Below are 22,544 nucleotides of genomic sequence, written 5' to 3' on the forward strand. Positions count from 1 at the left end.
ATACTGCTAAATGCTTGAATAACATTGTGTTCAATGGGTCGTTAAGTGGTTGCGAACAACAAACAGAGAAATACCTAGGCAAGGTAGTGTACAGATACACTCATGCTGGAGTATTATACTCGTCATTGGAAAAAGGATATATTACTAAGCTAGGTAAACATCATGAAGTGACATCAACGAAGGTGGATTATGGGAACAATTGCTCATATTTTATTGAATATGATTCATTTGATAACCTAATTTTTGGAGAATTGGCGATTCCAACTAGAAAAGTAATAAGTGTAAACAATAAGCATTTAAGTTTGATAGGAAATTGGACGCTAAAGCAACTAAATTTTAGTATACATCATGAGGAACTCAACATTCTAGCTGAAAATTTGTTAAAACTGAAAGTGGATACCACTGTACCACTACTAATAATTAGGACGAATTACATAATGTATGTGATAGCAGGAATTATCATCGTATTAATTATTTCAATCATAGCATTGATAACGTTGTATTGCAGACTGTATAAATCGATAAGGAAATATAAACTGGAAAATAGTGAACCATAATAATCATAATAATAATAATAATAACAACAACAATAATAATAATAATAATATCATTTAAGATCATATTGTATAAGATTTGTTTGTATTTCATGAACTACTATGAGAAAAAGTTTAGAGAAGGTTGTAAACCAATTCATAAACATTGGAATTAATTATTGGTAATTTTGGGAAATTTGAAAAAAAAAAAAAGAACTAAGATATCGAATGTAAACAAACATAGAAATATGTTAAAGTGTATTCAGATCATGCATTCCATACTCACCAAACAGCCATCACCAAGTGTAAACACCATCACCATATGAAGGTATAAGGTTATGTAAATAAAGTCTATAGTAGTCTATAATAGTCCATAATAGTCATACTACCCAAACCGGATAGGTTGTATTGTAATACGGTATACCAAACGATGTCCCATTTCCGTATAAAGTGTGAACAAAATGAAAGAAAGTGTGAAATAAGGATAGAAATAGATGAGAAATAGGTTACCTAGATGAATCTAGGATAGTGACATCAATCATTGATAGATAAAGTCTGAAAACATGTAAACATTCAAGAAGGGATAAGGAAAATAAATGTAGAAGGTAATAATATTAGTAATAACAACACTAAAGAATAGTTAAAAATAGATAAAAATAGATAAAATAGTAATAGGTTACTATTATAGTAATAATAGATAGTATATATGTATAAATATTACAAATAGTTTTATAAAGTAGTGAATAATGAATTTTATATTGTATGAAAATAGTGAATTAAAAGGTTAAAAGATGAAAATAAGCATAGAAAAAGCTAGAAATAATTCACAAATAGAGTTAAAGAATGTTTAGTGTATGTAGTAATAACGTATTTATTTATTATTTTTAAAGTCTGAAAGTTTTTGTAAATTTTAGAAAAGAAAATAAAAGAAATTAATGTATTTTATTATAATTAGTAATAATCAATCAATATTGATTGAAAACAATCATTAAAAGCATTAATTTTAGTGTGCAATGTAATTGGTAAACGATATGAGCAAGGCTCACATGGTATCTTGTATGGGTTTGCGTCAGAACAACAATGCTCTGAACAGCTGGAGGAAAGAATGAGGAATGAGACCTGTGCGAGAGATTATCTCCGCGCGAGGCTATGCTAATCTCCACTCCAGGCCCCGAGCACATGGTAAACTCGAACGTTTCCGAAGTGAACCCGAGCGGACACGAACAGGATTGCGTTCGTTCAAGCCCCGTGAAGCGCCTCGCTGCTTCAATTTTAATCCTAGTTCAAGCGTAAAGTCATATAATATACTTTTAGAAATTCAAGAAAAATTATTATTTAATAAAATTATTCATATTTAACTACGGAAATGATTAAAGTAAGGTTTAAACTACATATAGACGTACGAAATAAGTGGTAAAAGCTTAAATATAGACAGAAATAACGAGTATAATTTAATGCTACATTTATGATAGAAAAAGAGTAAAAACACGAGTTTTAGGTGTGAAATATAGTCTCCAAGTTATGGTTTGATAGACTTCACACATAGCTAGAGTTTTAATCGTCAAGCACAAAGATTACTAGGAAAGTAACAAGGGGTGCTAGACACAGAGAGAACAAAATAAGACTGCTTCGGAAAATACGCGATTTTAGAACGCTATAAGTGAATGCAGACACAAGATAGATATTTTAATAATTTAATTAACTATAATAAATGTACTTTTCTACGAATTTTAAGTAGGCCTATCCCGACTTTATCTATTTCTCGTCTATTTCAGATAATATCCGAAAGAGAAGGAAATGGACATCAATACAATATTATTATTAATATCAGCGTTAGTTTTAGGAAGTGTATTAGTAATAATAGTAATTATAACATGTTATATTTTGTTAAAATTAAATAGGATAGAGAGAAAATACGGAAATAGTGTAAGAAATAGTAAAAATAGTGTAAGATCAAACATAGATGTAGAGATAAATGATAGAAATGAGTCTGAGACTTACGCAGTTGCTCATGCATCACCAATTTATGCCACTATTTTTAATAAGAACAAATCTACACTAAAAACTATTCCACAAAGCACTGAAATCACTATTTTTAAGAATTTGCCAGAAGGTATAGTAGATTTTTGTAAGAGCACTGAAACTGAACGGAAACACACACAATTACACCACATCACCACAGAAGATGAGAAAGACACTAATACATCAATGGGACACTGTAAATTCACGAAAACCGACGTTTTCAACGAAGATTCCGAAAATCACGGGAAAACTGAGTGCCCGAAACAGACGAAAAGTGAATTCTTTTTTCCGTGTGATATTGTTGTTATATAAAATAATGTGTTTTAAAACTATTAGTGTAATAATTGCGACGCAAGATTGGAACTTGATGTTATCCAGTTGACGATGACACGTGAATAGAACGCAGGAAGTTGAATTAACCTTGACAAAGCTTGATTGAAAAACTGTTGAGCTTGCAGTTACTAAGTTGCTTGAAGAATCAGGATTTCCAATGCACTGCTGCAGGATTTTCTTTCTGTTCAGATTAAAAATCAGTGAATAAAATTTTTTATGAAAATAAAACATTAATATTTTCAAGCTATATAGTGCAGATGTGAATATGTTAATTGCATATGTTTTAATAACTTTGTGACAAGTTTTATTTTACAGTTCCATCCACGGAAAGGTGGAAAGAGACGGAGTTAAAACATTACTGATACGGCCAATAATTTCATTGGTTGGCAAGTATGAACATTCAGAGTAATGGAAATTTTTGGTTACTTGATACTGTAAAAGCGTTGTTTCTAAGAGGAGATAACTCAAGAGTACTTGCAAATGTGTATGCACATTCACTCTTGACGAAATGTGCTGTGCAAGTAGTTTAGCAAAAACTCGTTAGATGTCGCGAGGATATACTTTGTGACATGACATTTTGAAATGTCGTATTTTATAATGTTAAAAAAGTAATACAAAGATTAAAATTCGAATATATATATAATTTTTAAATAAATGTTAGGTGAAGGAAGATTAATCAATATTTATATAATCATGTTGAATAATAATACATATTTTATTTCATTTTAAGTCGATATTTATCTTTAATATGGTGTCAGTATATATATCATGTACAGGGTGTTTATAGAAAATCGCCCTCTTACGACGTCGAATTTGGTTTGCGGAGCAACCAATTTTTTAAGGGGGGACATGTAGAGGAACTCGATTTTCGAGAATAATTATTTGTATATTTCAAATTTATTGTTATGTTTATGTCTTGAAATTATTAAGAAAGGTTATGGGAATTTAATGTTGAATGTGTAAAGTTAATGCAAGCTGCACAATCTCGCTAACAGTTGTGTCAGCAATTCATTGTAAACAATGTTGTATAAAAATGTCATCGTATCGTGTCTGGCAATGTAGGAAGGAAATGTTGAAAATGTGTCTTTCCTCACATTAGCCAGATTCTGGAAATTGTACAAAAACGTGAATTTGTGGGATGGTATGAATTTCATGAGATTACGGATGTACGGAGAATTGCTTAGGATCGGAAAATCAGAACGTGTCGAGGGTTGCAGTTTTGAGTTTTGACACATGGAAGGAATTTGTCTCTCCATGTGAAAACGGGGTCACACGTGCAACAGCAGACGAAACAGCAGACGATGGTAGTTGGACCCAGCCAAACAAAACCACAGGACGAGAAGGTTTTGGGATCAGTTGATGGAGATCAGTTCATGGAGATTGGATCAGTCCTAGGAGTTCAGATCAGTTCTTGAGAGTCAGTTCTAAGAGTTCCAAGATTGGTCTTCGATTTGGAAGATACTTGGGTTCGAGTCTGGAGAACCAAGTTACATTTAATTAGCCACCAGATGATAGGAGAAGACAGTACGTTGTACTTCGACAGATTATAACGACGCAGAACTTCGAGGGAGATTTACATTGAGAGGCCCATTCCTCAATGCCAGTTTTCATCGTCCAACAACAAGGAGTGACAGCTTAAGGTGCAGAGTTCAACACCAGATCGACGTGGGACTACAACAGATTGAACCAGGTATGTGTGACTCCGAGTCAGAATTCAAAGCTCAATGCTTGGTCGTACTATATCTTACTGGCAAATAACTCCGAATATCCGTTATAGCAACTATTCAGAAATCTCACAATTCATTCATCAGATTATAGAAATACAGTGTTCTATGTTAAATGAAGTGGAAGTATATTTATTTGTTTAAATCCCCAAATAAACCTCTCGCAAGTTAAGTTATAAGTTACCCGCTCATTTTAGATGGTGAGTGGAAGGCGCCTAGTAGCACTCATTATTGCATCCCCAAATAGGCACTGAGTGGCTAGGTTGTCATTATTTATTGTGAGGCTGTGTTATTATTATAATACGAGCACTAAATTATAGAATTAGAAATCTATAGACATTGGTTCCATTAGATTCTAAATCTCAGATTCTGCCACAAACTGTGTTTAATTCTATTATTAAACTTTTGTTCATAAGAATACTTTTAATTTATCTAGGTATTACTCTTCAAAATCATTTACAAACAAATAAATAAAATAAAATAAAACAATAAAAAACTTTAAATATTTCAAAACAAAACTATAATTAACTTATAAATTCTTTGTCTGTAAAAAACACTGCTATGTAATTCTGTCTTTAAATTTGTTTTCAAGTACTAAAGTCATCTATCTTACACAAATCATCAGTGGAGGATCTAGAAGGCAAACACTGGGGGGCAGCGAGGACACAGACATAGGTATATCATGAAACTTTCAAAAATATATAAATAATAGCTTAAATTAGTTTTGTCACTCGTGTGTACCAAGTCATGTATCATGTATCAAATTATCATGTAAGTTCGTGCATTGATAAATATGATTTTTTCTTTTAAAAAGGTATATTCATAGGTACACATACTTACTATTTCACCACAAGTACAGTAAGTGCGTAACCTCAGCACGAGTCAAAAAACAAAAACAACTTGGTTTTTTATAGTCAAAAAAATTACGTTAAATACACACAATAAAAACATCATACATGAGCTAAAACAAACCTAATTAAGAGCTCCTTCGTGGCTAAGCGGTTAGAACACGTGTCTTTGACGTGGGTGACCTGGGTTCCATTCCTGAGTCCCTGGAACAGTGGGTGCTCATGTGGTTCCGATTCCATGTTAATCAATAGATTCACGTCACATATTCGCTGCTGAGAGGGATCTTAAGCTCAAAATCAACTCCATCAATTCAAACCTATATAATTAATCTATGAAACTTGTATTCTCCGAACATCTATATTTTCCATCATAAATCTAAGGTATTTACTAGTTTCATATTTGCCAATGCCTATTCATAATTCAGTACTTAAAAAATTTCAACAAACATAAATAAACATAAGATTTCATGCATTAAAATCACTTTCCCAAAAGTATATTCTTTCATTTCACCATAAACAAAATGTTCAAAAATATTGGTCTAAAAATTATCAATGTCTAAATGTTTACAAAAGAAGACGAAGTTAGTTATTGCTATAACTACAATACTTCTGACGTACGTCTCATTCTATGTTAACCATAAATAACATGTAGCATATTCACAATACTAAGAACAGTTACAAAACGTTATATTTTACTCAACATAATAATTTATTAAAGAAAGAAAACACATAGTAATTGTCACATAGATTAATGTATTTATTAATGTTATGAAAAAGAATCATTTGCTAATAATTATTTTTAATAATAATAAAATAATTTGTTTGTCTGTTTGCCTGTCATCAGATTTTCACATAGGTAGGTGTCACCTAGAGACATGAAATTTTGTACATAGATTTATAGATGTTCGCTAGTTCTAAGATCATACGAAGCCGGTTTTTTTTTTTTTTTCGATTTTCAATTCAGGGAAAGGGATGAAAATATATACCGGTACACATTTCTTGCTGTTTATAGACAATGTCTTGTTCTTATGCAACCCACTTTACATTTTGGATACGCGGGCTTACATAACAGCAAAGGATCAATACTTACCAATGCACTTTATCTTCTTTTATCCAGGTTCTTAATTAAGACCCGGCAACGACCTTTCGTTACGGCTAGTAATATATAAAAAAAAGTGTGTTTGAGTCTGTTTGCTGTGTTTGCGTGTGTTTCAGTCTGTTTGTGTGTGATTTTTGCATATAAAGGAGTCACTAGAGTCATATCTAATCGCGTACAAAGATGTTTTTTTTCTATTTTCGACTGAGAGGGAGGGATCACATGTTCTAGAAGTTCAAAAATGTATAGAGTATCTCAGAAGCCTCTCAAGTTAGAGAACTCACTGTACTATACTGGGTTAGATACTGTTCGGTCCATATGTACATGTACTAATCTTTAGTAATTTTATTATATTTGTTCCCAGTATACCCTCTCCACACTCTAAAAATTTCTCATAAATGTACTCATTTTAATTGGTAAGTATATCTCAAATACACAAAAATAAACTTAAAAATATTAAAGTAAGTTTTTAAATTCAAAAAGTTAGCAGGAAAAATTCAAAAGAAAACAAAAAAGAATACAATTTAAAAATGTAACATCAGTTTAAAAAATAATATTTTACGTTGTTTTTTACTATGTTAGAAGCAGTGACAATAGTTATTTTCATAAACTGTTACATTCAAAGGAAGCCGAAACAGTTTTTCAGTAATCTAAGCCCAATATAACTGGAAAGTAATGACAGTACGTTTCTTTTTTAAAAAAATACCAGAAGAAATTAATTTAATTCTAAATCCCTATTAATCTTTCAATATTAATAACGCACAAGTTGAGTTACAAATTTCAAGTGTGCTACTTTCAAATTTCCTCCTCCCAAAGTTTACTTATTAAATTTAAATAAACAATTCATTTTAAAATGCACAAAGTTCAAAAGTTAACTATAAGCCAAGTTTGTAACAAACACTTATACACGTAACCGTACAAGGCAAGTGCGGATGAATAACTTAAGTTCTTGCTTGACAAACGGGAGTTCCAAGATTTGAATTCAGTGCTCTTGTTATTCTAGATGGAGTTTCTGCAAGACGTTTTCACTACTACCACCATGACTATTCTTAACCCTTTAGCGTGCAGCTTTGCATATAAACGAAGTTTACTTTGAAAGTGTATTGCACCATGTAGTTTCTAGGCCCGTAGCCAGCCCAAAAATGTGGGGGGGGGGGCCGGTAGAAGATAATGGGAGCCCGACCCAACCATTTTATAGTTCATTTGCAAGCCTACCATAAACATTTTAGGGGGGCGACTGAAAATTTAGGGGGGCCCTAGCCCCCCGTGGATACGGGCCTGGTTTCTAGTTCGGACATAGAAAAGCAGATTTGCGTATCAGCTAAGATGCCCTTTCACTAATGAAGTTCTGAATTTCCCGCTAGGCGTTGGACTCTGTCTTACTTGTTGCACGCGGAGTTACGTCATATTGTCATTTATGAGCTTTCTTTGCTCATTTAGGTGGACAGGTTTTGAACTGTTGACTTTTTCTGTGATAGAGAGAAGTGTAATAAGTGCAAAAGTGCAAGTACGTTGACATTTGTCGCGTTTTATTGGTTCTATCTGGCTTTAGTGGACTTTATAGATGTCAACGCGCAAGTTTGTTTAGACCCTATATGCAAACACCATAAAATATCCCATAAACCCCATATTTATTGCATTATTTAAAAAAAAAGAATTTCCGTGTTGCTTACACGAAACCACTCAATTAAAAAAAAAATCAGTCTAATCGGAAAAATGGCGCGTAAAAGGGTTAAATAGTATCATGCTGGCCAGTTTCCTTTTTCTACATATGTTACTTTATTAATTCTTTTCAGTACAAAAAATGACTTCACAATTTCTTCTGACACTAATAAATTAATAACTGATAGGCACAGTCACTGATAGTATTTTGTCACCCAGTGAAAGTAAGATCTTTTAAGTTGTGTCTGCGTTCTGAACACAATTTCGCTTTTGATTCCACCAACAAAATAAGAAATGTTTAGTGGAAAATATACGATACTTTCATGACTGTGTGATTTTTATTTGTTGTTATTGTTAAGCTTTGTAATTCGCTGTAACTTGTTAAAAAGAGAAAAAAAGAAAGAAACAGAATAATATAGATTTAAAAAAAATGGTTGAAACATTCCAGGGAGCTTCATGTGAAACACTTTTTGTAGGCTAATGTGTCAAACCCAGATTTCTCCAGCACGCAGCTTGGCAGCGCGAAGGAGAGGAGGAAATACTTCCTGCCTGAAGCTTCTGTAACTTGTGTTGGAGCTACAACGTGTCTTGTCTTCTGTTCTTCAGTCGTTTTTTTATTTTGTTTTTAATATTAAATATGCGTGACTTCTTCCTTCGCCCCTCCACAGGCTATGCACTGAATCTTCTTTCCCAATGTGTTGTGTCATTCCAAACTTACAATTTTGGCCCATTCCTAAAGAATTTAGTTCTGAATGTACAATTTCTGTCATAGTATTAATATTTTATCAATAAATGGTGCTGGAACATTTGTTCAGGCAGTGTTGCCAAATTTAAATTGATTGATTTGTACTTTATTCGATGAAAGGATGAGGTACTTTTTCTTTTCAAGTTTAGTGTTCCATTCAGTACTTGTAGGCTATATGAGGCGTTCCGAGTAGTATGGGGGAACTCAACAAAGTTTTTTTTTTTTTTAATTGCGTTCTGAATAGTCAAAATAATCGCCCACTTATTTTGAAGCTGTATTTTCTAAGCAAAAAGAGGAACGACTTCCACAAACTATACATGATATTGCTACAGAGAAATTTAGTATTATTACTGGAACACATTAAATAGTTTCCTGGCGTTCAGATTACACGTAAGTTTGATTGAGTTCGTCCTTACTATCTGGATCTCCTCACATGAAGTATATAGGGATTCGGGTCACATGTACTTCAACAAGAATCTACCAAAGACTAGAAATAATATGTTAACCATACTCCATGACATTATCTTGAAGCAAGGTCTATTATTAAAGTGGGATCCCAACCAGTACTCGGGTTTATACTTGAGGAATTGTATTGTATAGGCTCCTTTCTATACAGGGTGTTTCAAAACAACACCGACAACGTTTGGGAGGTGATTCCTGACACCGAAATAAAACAAAAAATATAAACCAATGTGGGTGCACAAATGCTTGCTTTCGGAGTTATAGGCTGCCGAAAACATGAAACAATGAACTTTAAAGGTCTATAGTTCCAAAACTATGGGACTTACCGTAGTCGGGTCAAGACTTCACTTAGAAACTAGTATGTGCTCTATCCAAATATCCAAGTTTCAGAATCTTGCGATACTTCCCCAACAATTCCTATAGAGGTGGTTGGCGAGTACTTCAAATTAAAGGCCCGTAGCCAAACTCCCTCTATAAAAATTGTTGTGTGAGTACCTTAGGATTCTGAAACATGTATTTTCCAATAGAGCACATGTTAGTTCCTAATTGAAGTCTTGACCCGACTACGGTAGGTCCTATAGTTTTGGGGCTATGGACCTTTAAAGTTCATTTTTTTTCATGTTTTCGGCAGCCTATAACTCTGAAGGGAAGCATTTGTGCACCCAGATTGGTCTATACTTTTTGTCTTATCTTGGTGTCAGGAATCACCAACCAAACGTTGTCGGTGTTGTTTTGAAACATCCTGTATAACTGGACAACACGCATATTTATTGTGTGTACGCTCTCAGTGGGAGTGTTTGCAATGGAATCATGTTTCGGACGAGGCTCAGTGGCTCAGTGGTAGAGCGTTCACCTCTGGTGCTTGGGGTCCCGGGTTCGATCCCAGCCCCCGCCAAGTGAACTTTGTGGTGGACAAACACCATGCTCGTGGGTTTTCTCGGGGTTCTCCCGTTTCCTCCCACTTTCTTCATTCCACCATTTCATTCATTACTCATCATCACCGTCTCCTTTAGCGTAACCGGCATAACCGTGGGACGTAAAACTCAAAGATTTCATTTCATTTTTTCAATATGCCGCTGTGCGGAGAACGGATTTTTCTCAGTGTAGGTCGCTTCGTATAGTTTTCTACGCAAAAAATTGATGATTCATTATAAACTAACTGCAGTGTTGCTTTTAATATTGTTTTAATTTTACTCCAACTTACAATTTCTTTCCTAAAGCGAATATAAATATATAGGAAACCATAGCATGCACATGAATACGAATATAAATCCATCATGAATTGCAGAGTATTTTTGTTGTTAGTATTAGAGACTTGAATTGGTGCAACAAACATTATCTTCAAAATAACATGTTTTTATAAATTAAATCTTCAATGACTACTGTATTTCCTAGTACATGATGATGCTATTATTTATTTATTTATTTTCGTCATTACTGTGAAAGATTTGCTGAGTGAGTAAAAGATCATTACCCATTCATATAGCCATTGCATTCTTTAATAAACGATTTGGTTGAAATTCTTTTCAATTTATTAATATATTATCTACTTACTGCCACTTGAACATCAGGGTAACATGAATGAGCCATCAAGTGTGAGTTGAAAGTTTATAGAAGAGATACTAATCTATTTTGGCGTTTATTTTTTTTACTTTATTTTTTATTTTTATTTATTTTTTGTGGAAGTTGTGTAATATGTCCGTCGCACAAGGCCATTTTTGTTACTTGCAAAGCAATATATATAAAAGAGTAATTTATCACATGTTGCAATGGATAGCGATGAAAAAAATGTGCGGAAATAACGAGGTGTTTCGGGAAGAGGGAGTGGTGGGAATGTTACAATCTGAGTAGTGTCATAGCATTATTAAAATCTCTGGGTGTGGATGGTATTGATGTAGATGGATTAGAAGTATATAATGTCAAAAGATGAAGTCAAAAGCATTGATAATAGTATTGATTTCAAGCTTTTTAAAGATTGTCTTTGTAAGAAAAGAAACTATTTTTGTCTTAAATGTCTACAAGAATTTGGATGTTATTTATATAAGAATTTAAAATATTGTCCGTGCTATTTATAAATATCAACTATTCCCATATAGCTTATGGTTTCTCTTGTGCGTTTGGTCTCAAATTCGATTTTAGTGGGAAGATGGCATATTAATTCCCGGTGTTGCTTCAGCATCTCCGTGAGACTACTGAGAAGCTAGTTGACTTAAGGGATATCAAATTCTGATCTAAAAAGCCAGAATTAACGCCAGTTGGAGTCGATGTGTTGATCACATAGTACTCAATCCGAAAGCGCCTCTTCAGCTATTTTGTGCTTTAACAATTGGTTAATTCCGGTTTTTTTCTTTATCTTCATTAAAGTCCGTTTTCTAGTATTAGTAGATTCATTCACTGCTATCACTGTATCATATTTTGTTCATTTGGTTGCTATTTCTATAACTTTTGAATAATTAATTTGAACAGTGTAATACTGGTTGTCTGCCAACTAACAAAACCTGGCCTCGAGACATGGCTATTAACACAATATAAAATGAAATCTCTTGTTTTACGCCCCATGATTAATGCTCTTAAGACTAAAGCGGTTGGATGATTATTAATTGTGTAATGATTGATTTAATGAGAATGTGAGGGGAAACGGAAGAATTCCGAGAAAACCCACGTACACGGTGTTGTCCAGAGGAGAGCGTTCTACCACTAAACCACTATGACCCCTCTAAACACCATGGTTTCCACTTCTAATGTTTTTTTTTTTTACTGCAATTACTATTAAACAGAATATTACACCAACCTAATATTATATTTCTCTAATCGTAATGTTGAACTCGTGCTTATTCACAAGCATATTGATATTGTCCTTTCTGACAGCTGGCTGCGCGCACGTGGAGCTCAATGCTGTGTTGTCAGTTTTCGCGTCGGGTATTGAAATACGAAATTATTCACTGCAAGTAAATCTCAGTTTTATTAAATTAAATGACACAAAAGAGAACTAAAGATAATGCTCTGAATAACGTCCACTACTCAAGTTGACATTCGACTAAAACAACGTGCATTTGTTTATATTCAAATTGGCAACGTGTGGAAAGGGTGGAATGTTTACCATTGCAGAGCGAGAGAAATGAGCCACTGTAACTGGCTGAATGCGCTGTTGCCATAGAAATAGTTCTTCTTGCTTGATTGTTATGACCACGTGTAGGAAGGAAAAAAAAACAGAGGAAAGGAACTGTCAGGAAGAACAAGTTGCATCAAATGGACTGTAAGCACAGGATTTGACGTCATTTCCTGCTTTTAGCCAGCAAATTTATTAAACAAAGTAACATCAGATAAACAATTATAACATTCTGTATACACAAAGTTAAGCACTTTCTGTTCTATTAGAAACTTCTTTACAACCCAACATTCACAAATCTCAATTCTGAAAAAAATGTGTATTAGTAGCATAATATATTGCTTTGACCTTTTACGAACAGTGTCTTTTAAGTTTATTGAATGGTCAATTTGTGAGAATCTCCACTACAAATCTTGACAAATCTTAGACAAAGTAGGCTTTCAAGAAGAAAATAACTTGGAGCTAAGTCGCGATTTCCTCATATGAGCTCAGTTCATGGAAATAAATGAACAAAATTATGCTAGTTGACTTGATACAATATTATTCGAGAAAAAGAAATCCGCAGACGGGGAAAAGAAACCTTTACCGTCTGTTAGTTACAAATTTTGAATACTGTGTTTGGTAGGCTATAGTCATGTGAAACGTGTGCAAGTGATACTACTTTATAATTATCTACCGTAGTTAGCCTCGAGCAAAGAAGAGATCGCACAATTTCCTCCTATTTTCTATGTTTTCAAAAGTATATTCCATTAGTTTCACGTGATTTAGCACCATTTTCAGTTTCAACTTAACTATACAGAATGAAGTGTTTTGGGTGATTATTTCTCGTTGGTACGAGCGATTGCGCGTGTGACCAACATTTGTCTTTCTGTCCTTCCGATTGGTAGTGACTATCGCCAGACGAAAATTGGTCAGGATTGGTTGAGTGGGCAAATGTGATACGTGCATAACCAATCAATTTACATGAGTTGGGGAAGAATCGAGATATGCTAGTTGACGCTCGCTTCGCTACAATCAGTAAAAATTAAAATATTTGCGCAACAAGCGAAGGGAAGGAAACTTACGTAATGTATAAATACCGATATGCGACGTCCCTTAAGAGTCGCCACTGGCTTCCATTAACTTATTGATTCGACTAAAATTTGTGGTAGGCTATAATAAAAAATACATCCTGGATTATGGTTTTATTAAATCATACGGTTAACACATTAGAAATGTATAAAAACATGCTCTTTGGTACATTTTCTCACGTTTGTGCAAAATATTTTATTTCATTTCAGTGATTTTTTTATTGGTTTTATGTAAACAAACCATGAAAAAATCGTTTCTTTCAGCGAGTATAATGGTATATTAATATTTGAAATTCATGTTCAATTGGTTTCACGTTGTGAGTGTACACTTCGAGTCTTATTTCAAACACAGATTATTGGTTTCGGAAAATGAAAAATTGTCCTGATTTTACATACGGAAAATGTGATAGCCTTAGGAAAATGTGATTCCTTATGTTACTCTCAAGCAAGGAACAAGGAATAATCTTGCTGATAGATTAAGAGAATTTTATGTGCAATTGAACACTGTAATTATTTTTAGTTAATTATGTGTTTTTCTTGTATTTCTTGTAGGTACGGGCGATTGAACGTCCTGCGTTGGCTCCTGTGGGAAGCCGAAATGCCTGCTTTGGAACGCAGCAACAATGGCGCTCTCGCGCTCCATTATGCAGCCGCTAGAGGGTGCCTCGACTGCGTCAAACTGCTCGTCGAATCGTCTTCCGAGCTTAGGTAAGTCATTATACTGTCATTTTCCTCCTCTTCTAGTATAGTGGTTCTTGAAACTTTTCAGTCGTGCAGGTCTGTTATTAGTGAGAGAAGGTGTGAAAAAATTGCAAAAGTTCTAAAACAGATAAGCGTGAAAACATATTGCATTTCATCTTTCCATTTATTTTTTAATTAATTTTGCATGATTCTAATTAGTTCCAGCATATGTAAGTACATGGTATATACATAGTAAAACGTCTCACCACAATCATCGCACATTTACAATATTCAAATGTCTTTGATTTTCCACCAGTCACTTTGCCACTCCTAGTCTCTGATTGGCTCATTCAGTATCCAATATTTTAGAATAAAAATAAAGTTAAACTAGGGACTGGATCCACTTACAGATGAGTAATATGTACGGAAGTTGAAACGGCGTCTTTCCACCAAATTTATCTCAGACAAAATATAGCATATACTTCACAATGTCAATCTCAGGCAAAAAAAAAAAAAAAAAAAAAAAACTCATAATGTCAATCTCACATGTCAGGCAAAACATAACAAACTTCACAATATCAATCTCACATATCAGGCAAAATATAACATGAACTTCACAATATCAAGTGTGCTACCAGATTATTGAAAACCTGCTTGTTAGAGTGAAAAGAAATATGAACATTTGGGGCGAACTCTGCAAGGTGAATAGCGAAGTGAATGGCGAAACGGCGAAGTTCCTCAACATGTTCTTAGCCTAAGGATTAAGCAAAGAGATTGTTCACTGTATATGGGACGTATTGTTGTTCCGGTAACTTTATTTTAGTTTTTCTTCAAATGTTTCGTTTGGAACAACTATTAAACTACACATGGCAGAAAGGTGGACAGTACGAAAGACAGATAGACAACGACTGGAAGCGTTTAAAATATGGATTTGGAAAATAGAGTAAATTGCATGAGTAGAAGGAAAATCCAATGAGCAAGTATTAGCGAAAGATGGCAAAGAGGAACAATACTGGAAATAGTTATAAGAAGATCAAAAGAAACTGGTTAGGGGATTCAGAAGAAATTATCTTGTTAGGAAATAATAGAAAGTATGGCAAAAGGTGAAATAGGAAAGGGAAGAGGACTATAATGAATAATACAGCGAAACCTTTCAATAACGGACATCAATGGGACATGAATTTTTGTCCGTTAATGAGAGGTGTCCGTTACAGGGAGGTTACAGAAATTTAATTTCTCACAACGGTAATTGTATTCAGTAATATATAGTAAATACATTATGTATGAGCGTAAATACATAAAATTCAATATGAAAATACTCTATTTAGTACATATTTGAATTACTGAGAGGGATGAAGGAGAAATTCATTTCTGTTAAGTAATATTATTGCTGGGGGATGTGTTAATATATTCGTATACTGCAAAAGATAATGCGTATATGGTAATTTTTTTAAGTACATGTTATCACCCTGTAAGAAACATCCATTAATTCACATTTCTCCTATACTAAAAGCAAAAATAGCTTAATAAGAGCATGCAATATTATTATTAAATACTGAAAATGTGGAGAACAAACTCACCAACTATCATTTTCTCGGAAAAAAAATATGAAATTGTCGGGAAAGATGCAAGGTCCAGAGGAAAAAGGATTAAATTTGTTAGGGAAAGGAAGATCTTTCGCGTAGAATTCTTGGCCATACGACTGACCCTGCATGAGTAATACTGCTTATTAAAGTTTTTCTATGATTTCCACTAGAAAGCAGTTTATTGCGTGCAGGAAAAAAGAATTTCGACTTCAGCTTGAAGCTGTTTTGTTTGATGGTTCACCAATCTAGACTCATGATAGATACACTTGTAGGGAAAAGACTACTCTGTCTACTGTAATATATCACAGAACCTGTCCGTTATGAAGAGGTTATTGAAACGTTTGGGGAAAAAAGGCCTGTCCGCGTCCGTATCTGAGAGTGTCCGTAAAAGGGAGGGTCTTGTTCCGTAAGAGAACATATATTTTTGCCGGGACAAAAAAATCTGTCCGTATTATAGAGGTGTCTGTCATTGAGAGGTGTCCGTTAAGGGAGGTTTCACTGTATTAAAGAAGGCAACTCTTACGTTAATACTAACAAATTAAGGAAGGAGCGTAGTGCACAAAAATAGCTGTAAGAAACTTGCAAGAATATGGTGATAATGACGATTTTCACCTGTCATTTGAGATATTTATACCGAAATTTATTTTGTACAGTTAAACATTTTATCCAAGTATTTGAATGACTTTATTAACATTTTTGATATTTGCATGAAAAAAAAAAAAAAAGTTTGGATACAGAATATTGAACATCATTGTCGATGAACGGTGAATATACAGAAATCTCAAACCGATCTACGTAGCACATAACAACATCAGTAATTGTCAACAAAAACCTTTTATATCGAAAACTGACAATAGCGGAACAGAGTCGTAACTAATTGTGCTACTACAAGAGTCTTCAATGCCTCATACACACGTGACATTTCCCGTATTCTTACTGAACTTTTAGTGTTAAACTAACGGGTATCGATTTCAAGAAATTCAACTGTAACCAATAAAGCTAATTAAGTACTTGTCACTCCAATACGGTAGAGCTTAAGTATACACTTCCCATTCCTTCCACTATACAATTTCTCGTGTAAATTAATTCCAAATGTTTGGATCAATTAGAACAAAGTTACAGAGCTCGTATTCTCCTTGGTACACATCGACGTAATTTGATAATGATTAAATGATCTTTTTGCAGTCATCATTGTAATTTTTGTGAAAAAGAATCCTCGCATATAGAAGGGATATAATTCTTTGTAAGTTTGTAAAAACCGTAGGAAAATGAAAAATATGTTTTTGAATTCATAAATTATTTGATATTTATTGTATTAAACTAACTTCTATTAATAATATTTATCAATCATTTCTTATTTTAATACTACTAAACGTATTCCACCTGTTACACATCTTTGTAATAATACATCGGTTTGATGTCAAAAAATCATTGTAAACTTACTTAAAACCTCAGCATGTTTGCTAATAAAAAAACAATTTTACTTCTTGAAGTTCGTCTTCTCTTTTTTCTCAGACTATTGACAAAATACAGTATAACAGAGGAAAAAGAAAATGAAAAGGAATTTTATAAAGTGATCAGACTGCAAGGAAATCCACAAAGGTAAAGGATCATGACACAAAGTATCTTATTAGAAGGAATTCCATGGAAAAAATAGTTGAAACTAGTAAACATGGAATTATGTAGTGTTGAAACTGATTTGTAGACGATTTCAGAAGGAATGGTAGGGAAAGCAGGTTTCGTAACCCCCACCCCAAACACAATGAATATATTTTTAAACGGAGTTCTTATTTTACCCGAGAAATGCAACCTATTCATGACGGTTCTTCACTCAAATCACTTGAGGAATTTTGACCAAATTTTGCAAGACGTCAAAACTATTGCTGGCAAAGTTTATAAAAGTAAAATCTGAAATTAGATGAACTAAGGAGGAATAATCGCCAAAAACATCTTCTGTCACAGTAGTCTTTGGAGATGTGGCATCTAGGCCTAACATATACAACCATTTGTGCAGGTACGTTTCACAGGATTGTCTAACTTCTAGGAGTAGAATGCTTAATTGAGTTCTGTTTGTGACCCACTAGAAAGTGCGTCATCCTGTGAGAGAGAGATACCAGACAGGAGAGTAGTATAAAAATCGGTTTTAGAGCATTTTCGTGTATAATTCTCTATACTACAACATAAGAGGATTTCTTTTTATTATTCGCAGAAATATGGGGGCAGGGCCAAAGCCTTTCCATGCCCCACTCGTAACTACGAAAAATTCTTCCATGGTTTGGAGTCATTATGTAAATAGAAATGCAATCTTTTACGCGACATACCATCATTGTATTACAACATTTAGATAGCCGTCAAGTCAAAATCGTAATAAAACATATTTCCTCCGCTTTTTTTCCCACTTCGAACACTAATTATGAAGGCACAGAAAATAATAAAATGCTTTAACTGGCTAATATACTCATCAATACCAAGATCAAAAGAAATAATTTTTCGAATCTGAAATAAACAAGCAAGCACACACAAGCAAACAAACAAACAACCTTTACTTCTATGTTAAAGGTTGTGCTTACATCATTTAGCGTTAATATCACGTTTTGATATGGTGTATGAATATTGAAATTGGAGGCAGGTGAGAATAGAATGAGCGGTGACTGAGTAAAGAGTACCGATACGGTGAATGAATGTACGAAACGAAGCGGAACATTTCTCAATATTGTAGTTGACTGCCATCTGTTGCGCGCTTGGGTAACTACTTCAAGTGCACACAGAGACATCTTCAGTAGTCATTTGTAGTGACGATGAAATAAATGAAAAAAGTGTATGTTTCAGTTTCACGAAGATAGATATTTCATAACATTTTTGATTATAGTTTCAAAACTCAAAAAAATATTACGTTATAAAATAACAACATTAAATGACGTGACTATAACAAGAAAAAGCATGGATGAATATTTACAGTTTCCATTGAGAAATTTCTAATGAATGCGCAATACTTCCTGCACTATGTTTACCAAATACAAAGGTAGCAATGCAATCATCATTTCCTGTTAATACTACACGGTGAACGTATGAAATTGCTCAAACAACGTTTTTAAACTTACAATCTGCTGTTATGAAATAACATGTCAGAAAATGAAAGATGCAATGTGATAAATGGATCAAGCGATATGTGTTGCCAGAGGAACAAGCAGTTTGAAGGTAAAATTTAAAATAATTTTACCACAAAAATATGAATACATGTTCCCAGTATGAATACGTATTAGAAAGCACTGATTCTAGCCCAGCGTTTCCCAACCGGTGTGCCGCGGCACACTGGTGTGCCGCGAATGGGCCGCTGGTGTGCCGCGAGAAAATCGAAACAAATTATTAATTCTATACGAACCAAATTGCAAGACAGGGGAAATGTATATTTATATTTCACATTACTATGAACCTCTACTATAAATCTACAATTTTAAATTTCATACTGTGTTACTTTTCTGTACATTTTTAATGTTGAAAAACGTATTTATCATTGTCATGACCATTATTACTTCTTTATTGTTGCAGACTATTTCGTAACTTGAAATTTTAACATATCATTCAATAAATTCAACAAAGCAAGCATGCATACAAATTACCTACATTTGTGTTTTAAAAGTATAGGAGATTTGTTTATTTGTTCGTTATTTAGTGATCTTCCCTTTTAGTTAGAGGTTAGATACAGTTTTCGAAAGAGAAAGTGGATTTTTAAAAACCCGAGTCCTATATTTCATTGCTATTGTTTTCTATTTTAAAATTAGAATGAAAAATAAGTATAATGATTTAGCACGGGGGAAAATCAGTGATCGAACTTTCTTCTCTGTAAGAAGGAAATTAGTAATCACATTAAAATACCACGGTAATTATATATATATAATATGGGTGTGCCGCGAGAATTCAAGTTACACCTGTAGTGTGCCGCAAGTTGAAAAAGGTTGGGAAACGCTGTTCTAGCCCGTGATATAGTTATTAAAGCATCGTCTATTTTACACAAAAGCATATCGCTTGATCAATTTATCACATTACAAGCTTTTTCAGGCCAGTCACCTTGAATAAGGTTTTCCTGGGTTTTCCTCACTCACACCAGGCAAATGCCGGAGGTCCCAGGTCGCTTCCTTCCTTCCCCCATCCTTTCTTCCTTCCCTTTCCCCGAGTAGTGTGCTTGCCGAGGGATGTCATCCCTCAAACATGACGGGCTAAATGGCCTTAAATTCCGACAGCCCAGAAATCTAAATACTAAATCCTAAATCCTTCTACCTCTTAAACAACCTATCCTAATGAGTAGAGCAACCTAACAGTATCGCATGTGTTTTGGGTTGCATAAGTGTAAGGTATTTTATTTAATCATAATTTAAACTTAAAATGAATAAATAAATAAATTAGATTTTAATTCAACGTCCCACGTTTGTTAATGAAAGTGATCTTCCACTGAGATTCGAAGCTGGTACCAAAGGCGAACACATTAGCCACTAGACCAGCGGAGAGGACTAATTTGAACTAAAAGGAAGTGTTCTTGTTTATACGGCATAGTAACTAACATCTTTTTGTTTATATGCGACCTACTTAAAAATTGACTTTGTATTAGTTCCATTTTAACTACTAGATCATTACGCCACGTTTCTAGTCTATAACATTGCTTATTACGTGTTTTTATGTTAGCCTATTTGGAGCAAATTTATAACTTTTCACCTATTTCTTCCGAACATTTTTTTTTAATTAACAGAATACCTCATCGATTTTCACCAAAGATTCCGTTTAATTAATTTTGTTTGTAATTTTTGATAATTCAATACAATCAACAATTATCACGAATAGTTGTTACTCGTAAAGCAGATAATTTTTAATTATAACACACAACATTATAAATTTTTAATTATCAGTAGCATATCTAACCGAGACACACATGTTATTTGGATATGGGTGCGGTACCTTTATTTTTCAAAATTGTATCACAAGTGTTCACTTGTGCTATAAAATTAAAAGAAATACACTACGTTCCATGCTTATGCCCTGCAGGCTGTAAGAGACGGATGATTAATGAAAGTGATTATGAAAGGATAGGTGGAATGAAAATATCGGAGGAAACAGGAAAATGTTGAGAAAATCTGCGCACATGATATTGTTCACCACATACCCTCATGGCCTGCGATTGAGCCATGGATCCCTTGTACAGTCCGCAGCAAAAAAAAAAAAAAGTGCAACATGAGCATGTAAGTTTATTGTGAAACGAGGAAGTCTTTTGTTCGAAAATAAGTGTGCAGGGAAGGACGCCGAGGTTTCTCCTGGCGTGATTCATGCCACCTAGACGTTATGTTGATTCCCTGCGCTGCTAGACATAGTTTCACAATAAACTTACATGCTCATGTTGCAGGTTTTTTGCTGCGGACTGTACCAGAGGTGAGCGTTCTGCTGCCTTTTAAGATGCTTTGTTTCATTTTTCTGACATTTTTCATGACAACCAGATTCGACACGGACACAGGTGACTCCACGTTCCATTCGTTAATACTCTCACGTTTGGGGGCGAGCGATCCCAGGTTCGATTTCCGGTGAGCGCACTTGGTCGGAAAAGTGTAACTCCCTTTTCAGGACAGCTATCCACACTGATGTTTTCCCTTCATTCACAGCAAGCAATTGCCTAGATAGTACACACCTACAATAGGAGGCACCGTGGCTCAGTGGTGCCGGTGGCAATAACCAAGTGGTCTCGGGCGTTCGGCTTCGGATCATGAGACGCAATCTACTGGGGGTTCGAATCCTTCTGAAGAGCAAGGTCGGAATTTTAACTGTCCTGGATATGTCGTGTCCCTGTCGACTATGGTAAAGGTTAAAAGAGGCCTTGTATACGAGGATACTCGGGTTGATCAGGAAACTGAGGTATGATTGGTTGATCTTTTGTTTTAAAAGAAAAAGTGGTAGAACGCTTACCTCTGGTGCGTGGGCCCCTGGTTCGATCCCCGGCCCAGTAAGTTTCTGGTGAACAACATCTTGTTCGTAGGTTTTCTCGGGGAACTTCCATTTCCTCACACATTCTTATTCCACTAATCCTTTCATCATCATTACCTTAATCATTCATCTCCCTTACCAGCGCCGTAAGTTTGATTTTTCTTGGGGTTCAAACATTAATATTTGAGCCCCTAGGAAAAGTTGTTTTGGGCCTTCCGCAAAATTCAAAAATAGGCCCCTTCTTTTCCATCTTTCTCTTACTCTTTATGGGCCCTCCTACACGCCCCCTAGGCTCTTTCCATACATGACAAATTAATTAAGGGGACAATATTGACAAATCTCAAAGCCATACGAATAAAACTATTATTTCTAGGGCTCCTAATAGTAGACACTTTTTTTTTTTTTTTTTACTGAAATGGACCTACGGCTTATTTTTGTTTTATTTACCTTTAGTGTGTTATTTTGTAGTGAACCTGTTTGATGCTTCATTTATAATTTCATGTTCGTATCGTACACGGAATAAGAAAATTTTGCCTTAAAGTGTGCCCCCTTAAACGGCGAGGAGCTTACCTGGAAAGGGAGCAATTGCCCCCCGTCCCCTACAAGTTACGGCCCTGTCCCTTACCCTTAAAAGGTTGACGGTGAAACGTTAAACTGTACCATAATGGTCCCAAGACGCTTTCTTCTTACCCCATTCTCTTCTTCCTCT

The 22,544-nt window shown here is 34.5% G+C and overlaps 1 protein-coding gene and 1 long non-coding RNA gene across 5 annotated transcripts in view; one reads left to right on the forward strand and one right to left on the reverse strand.

The window, feature by feature from the left end:
* The window catches only part of LOC145668755 (uncharacterized), a 123,194-nt gene extending 118,501 nt beyond the window's left edge, over positions 1–4,693 (reverse strand). Inside the window, exon 1 of the long non-coding RNA XR_014128090.1 lies at positions 820–4,693. This is a non-coding gene — a long non-coding RNA (uncharacterized LOC145668755). The remainder of the gene's footprint in view (positions 1–819) is intronic.
* Positions 1–22,544, forward strand: part of f (espin protein forked) — a 490,027-nt gene that overhangs the window by 204,365 nt on the left and 263,118 nt on the right. For all 4 annotated transcript variants that reach the window (XM_081736896.1, XM_081736897.1, XM_081736899.1 and 1 more), the window contains exon 2: positions 14,157–14,312. In XM_081736896.1, coding sequence (XP_081593022.1) covers positions 14,157–14,312 — 156 coding nt within the window. The remainder of the gene's footprint in view (positions 1–14,156; positions 14,313–22,544) is intronic.

Source organism: Thermobia domestica, chromosome 13, assembly GCF_964235325.1.
Source record: "Thermobia domestica chromosome 13, izTheDome1.hap1.1, whole genome shotgun sequence".
In the NCBI taxonomy this organism is placed as follows: domain Eukaryota; kingdom Metazoa; phylum Arthropoda; class Insecta; order Zygentoma; family Lepismatidae; genus Thermobia; species Thermobia domestica.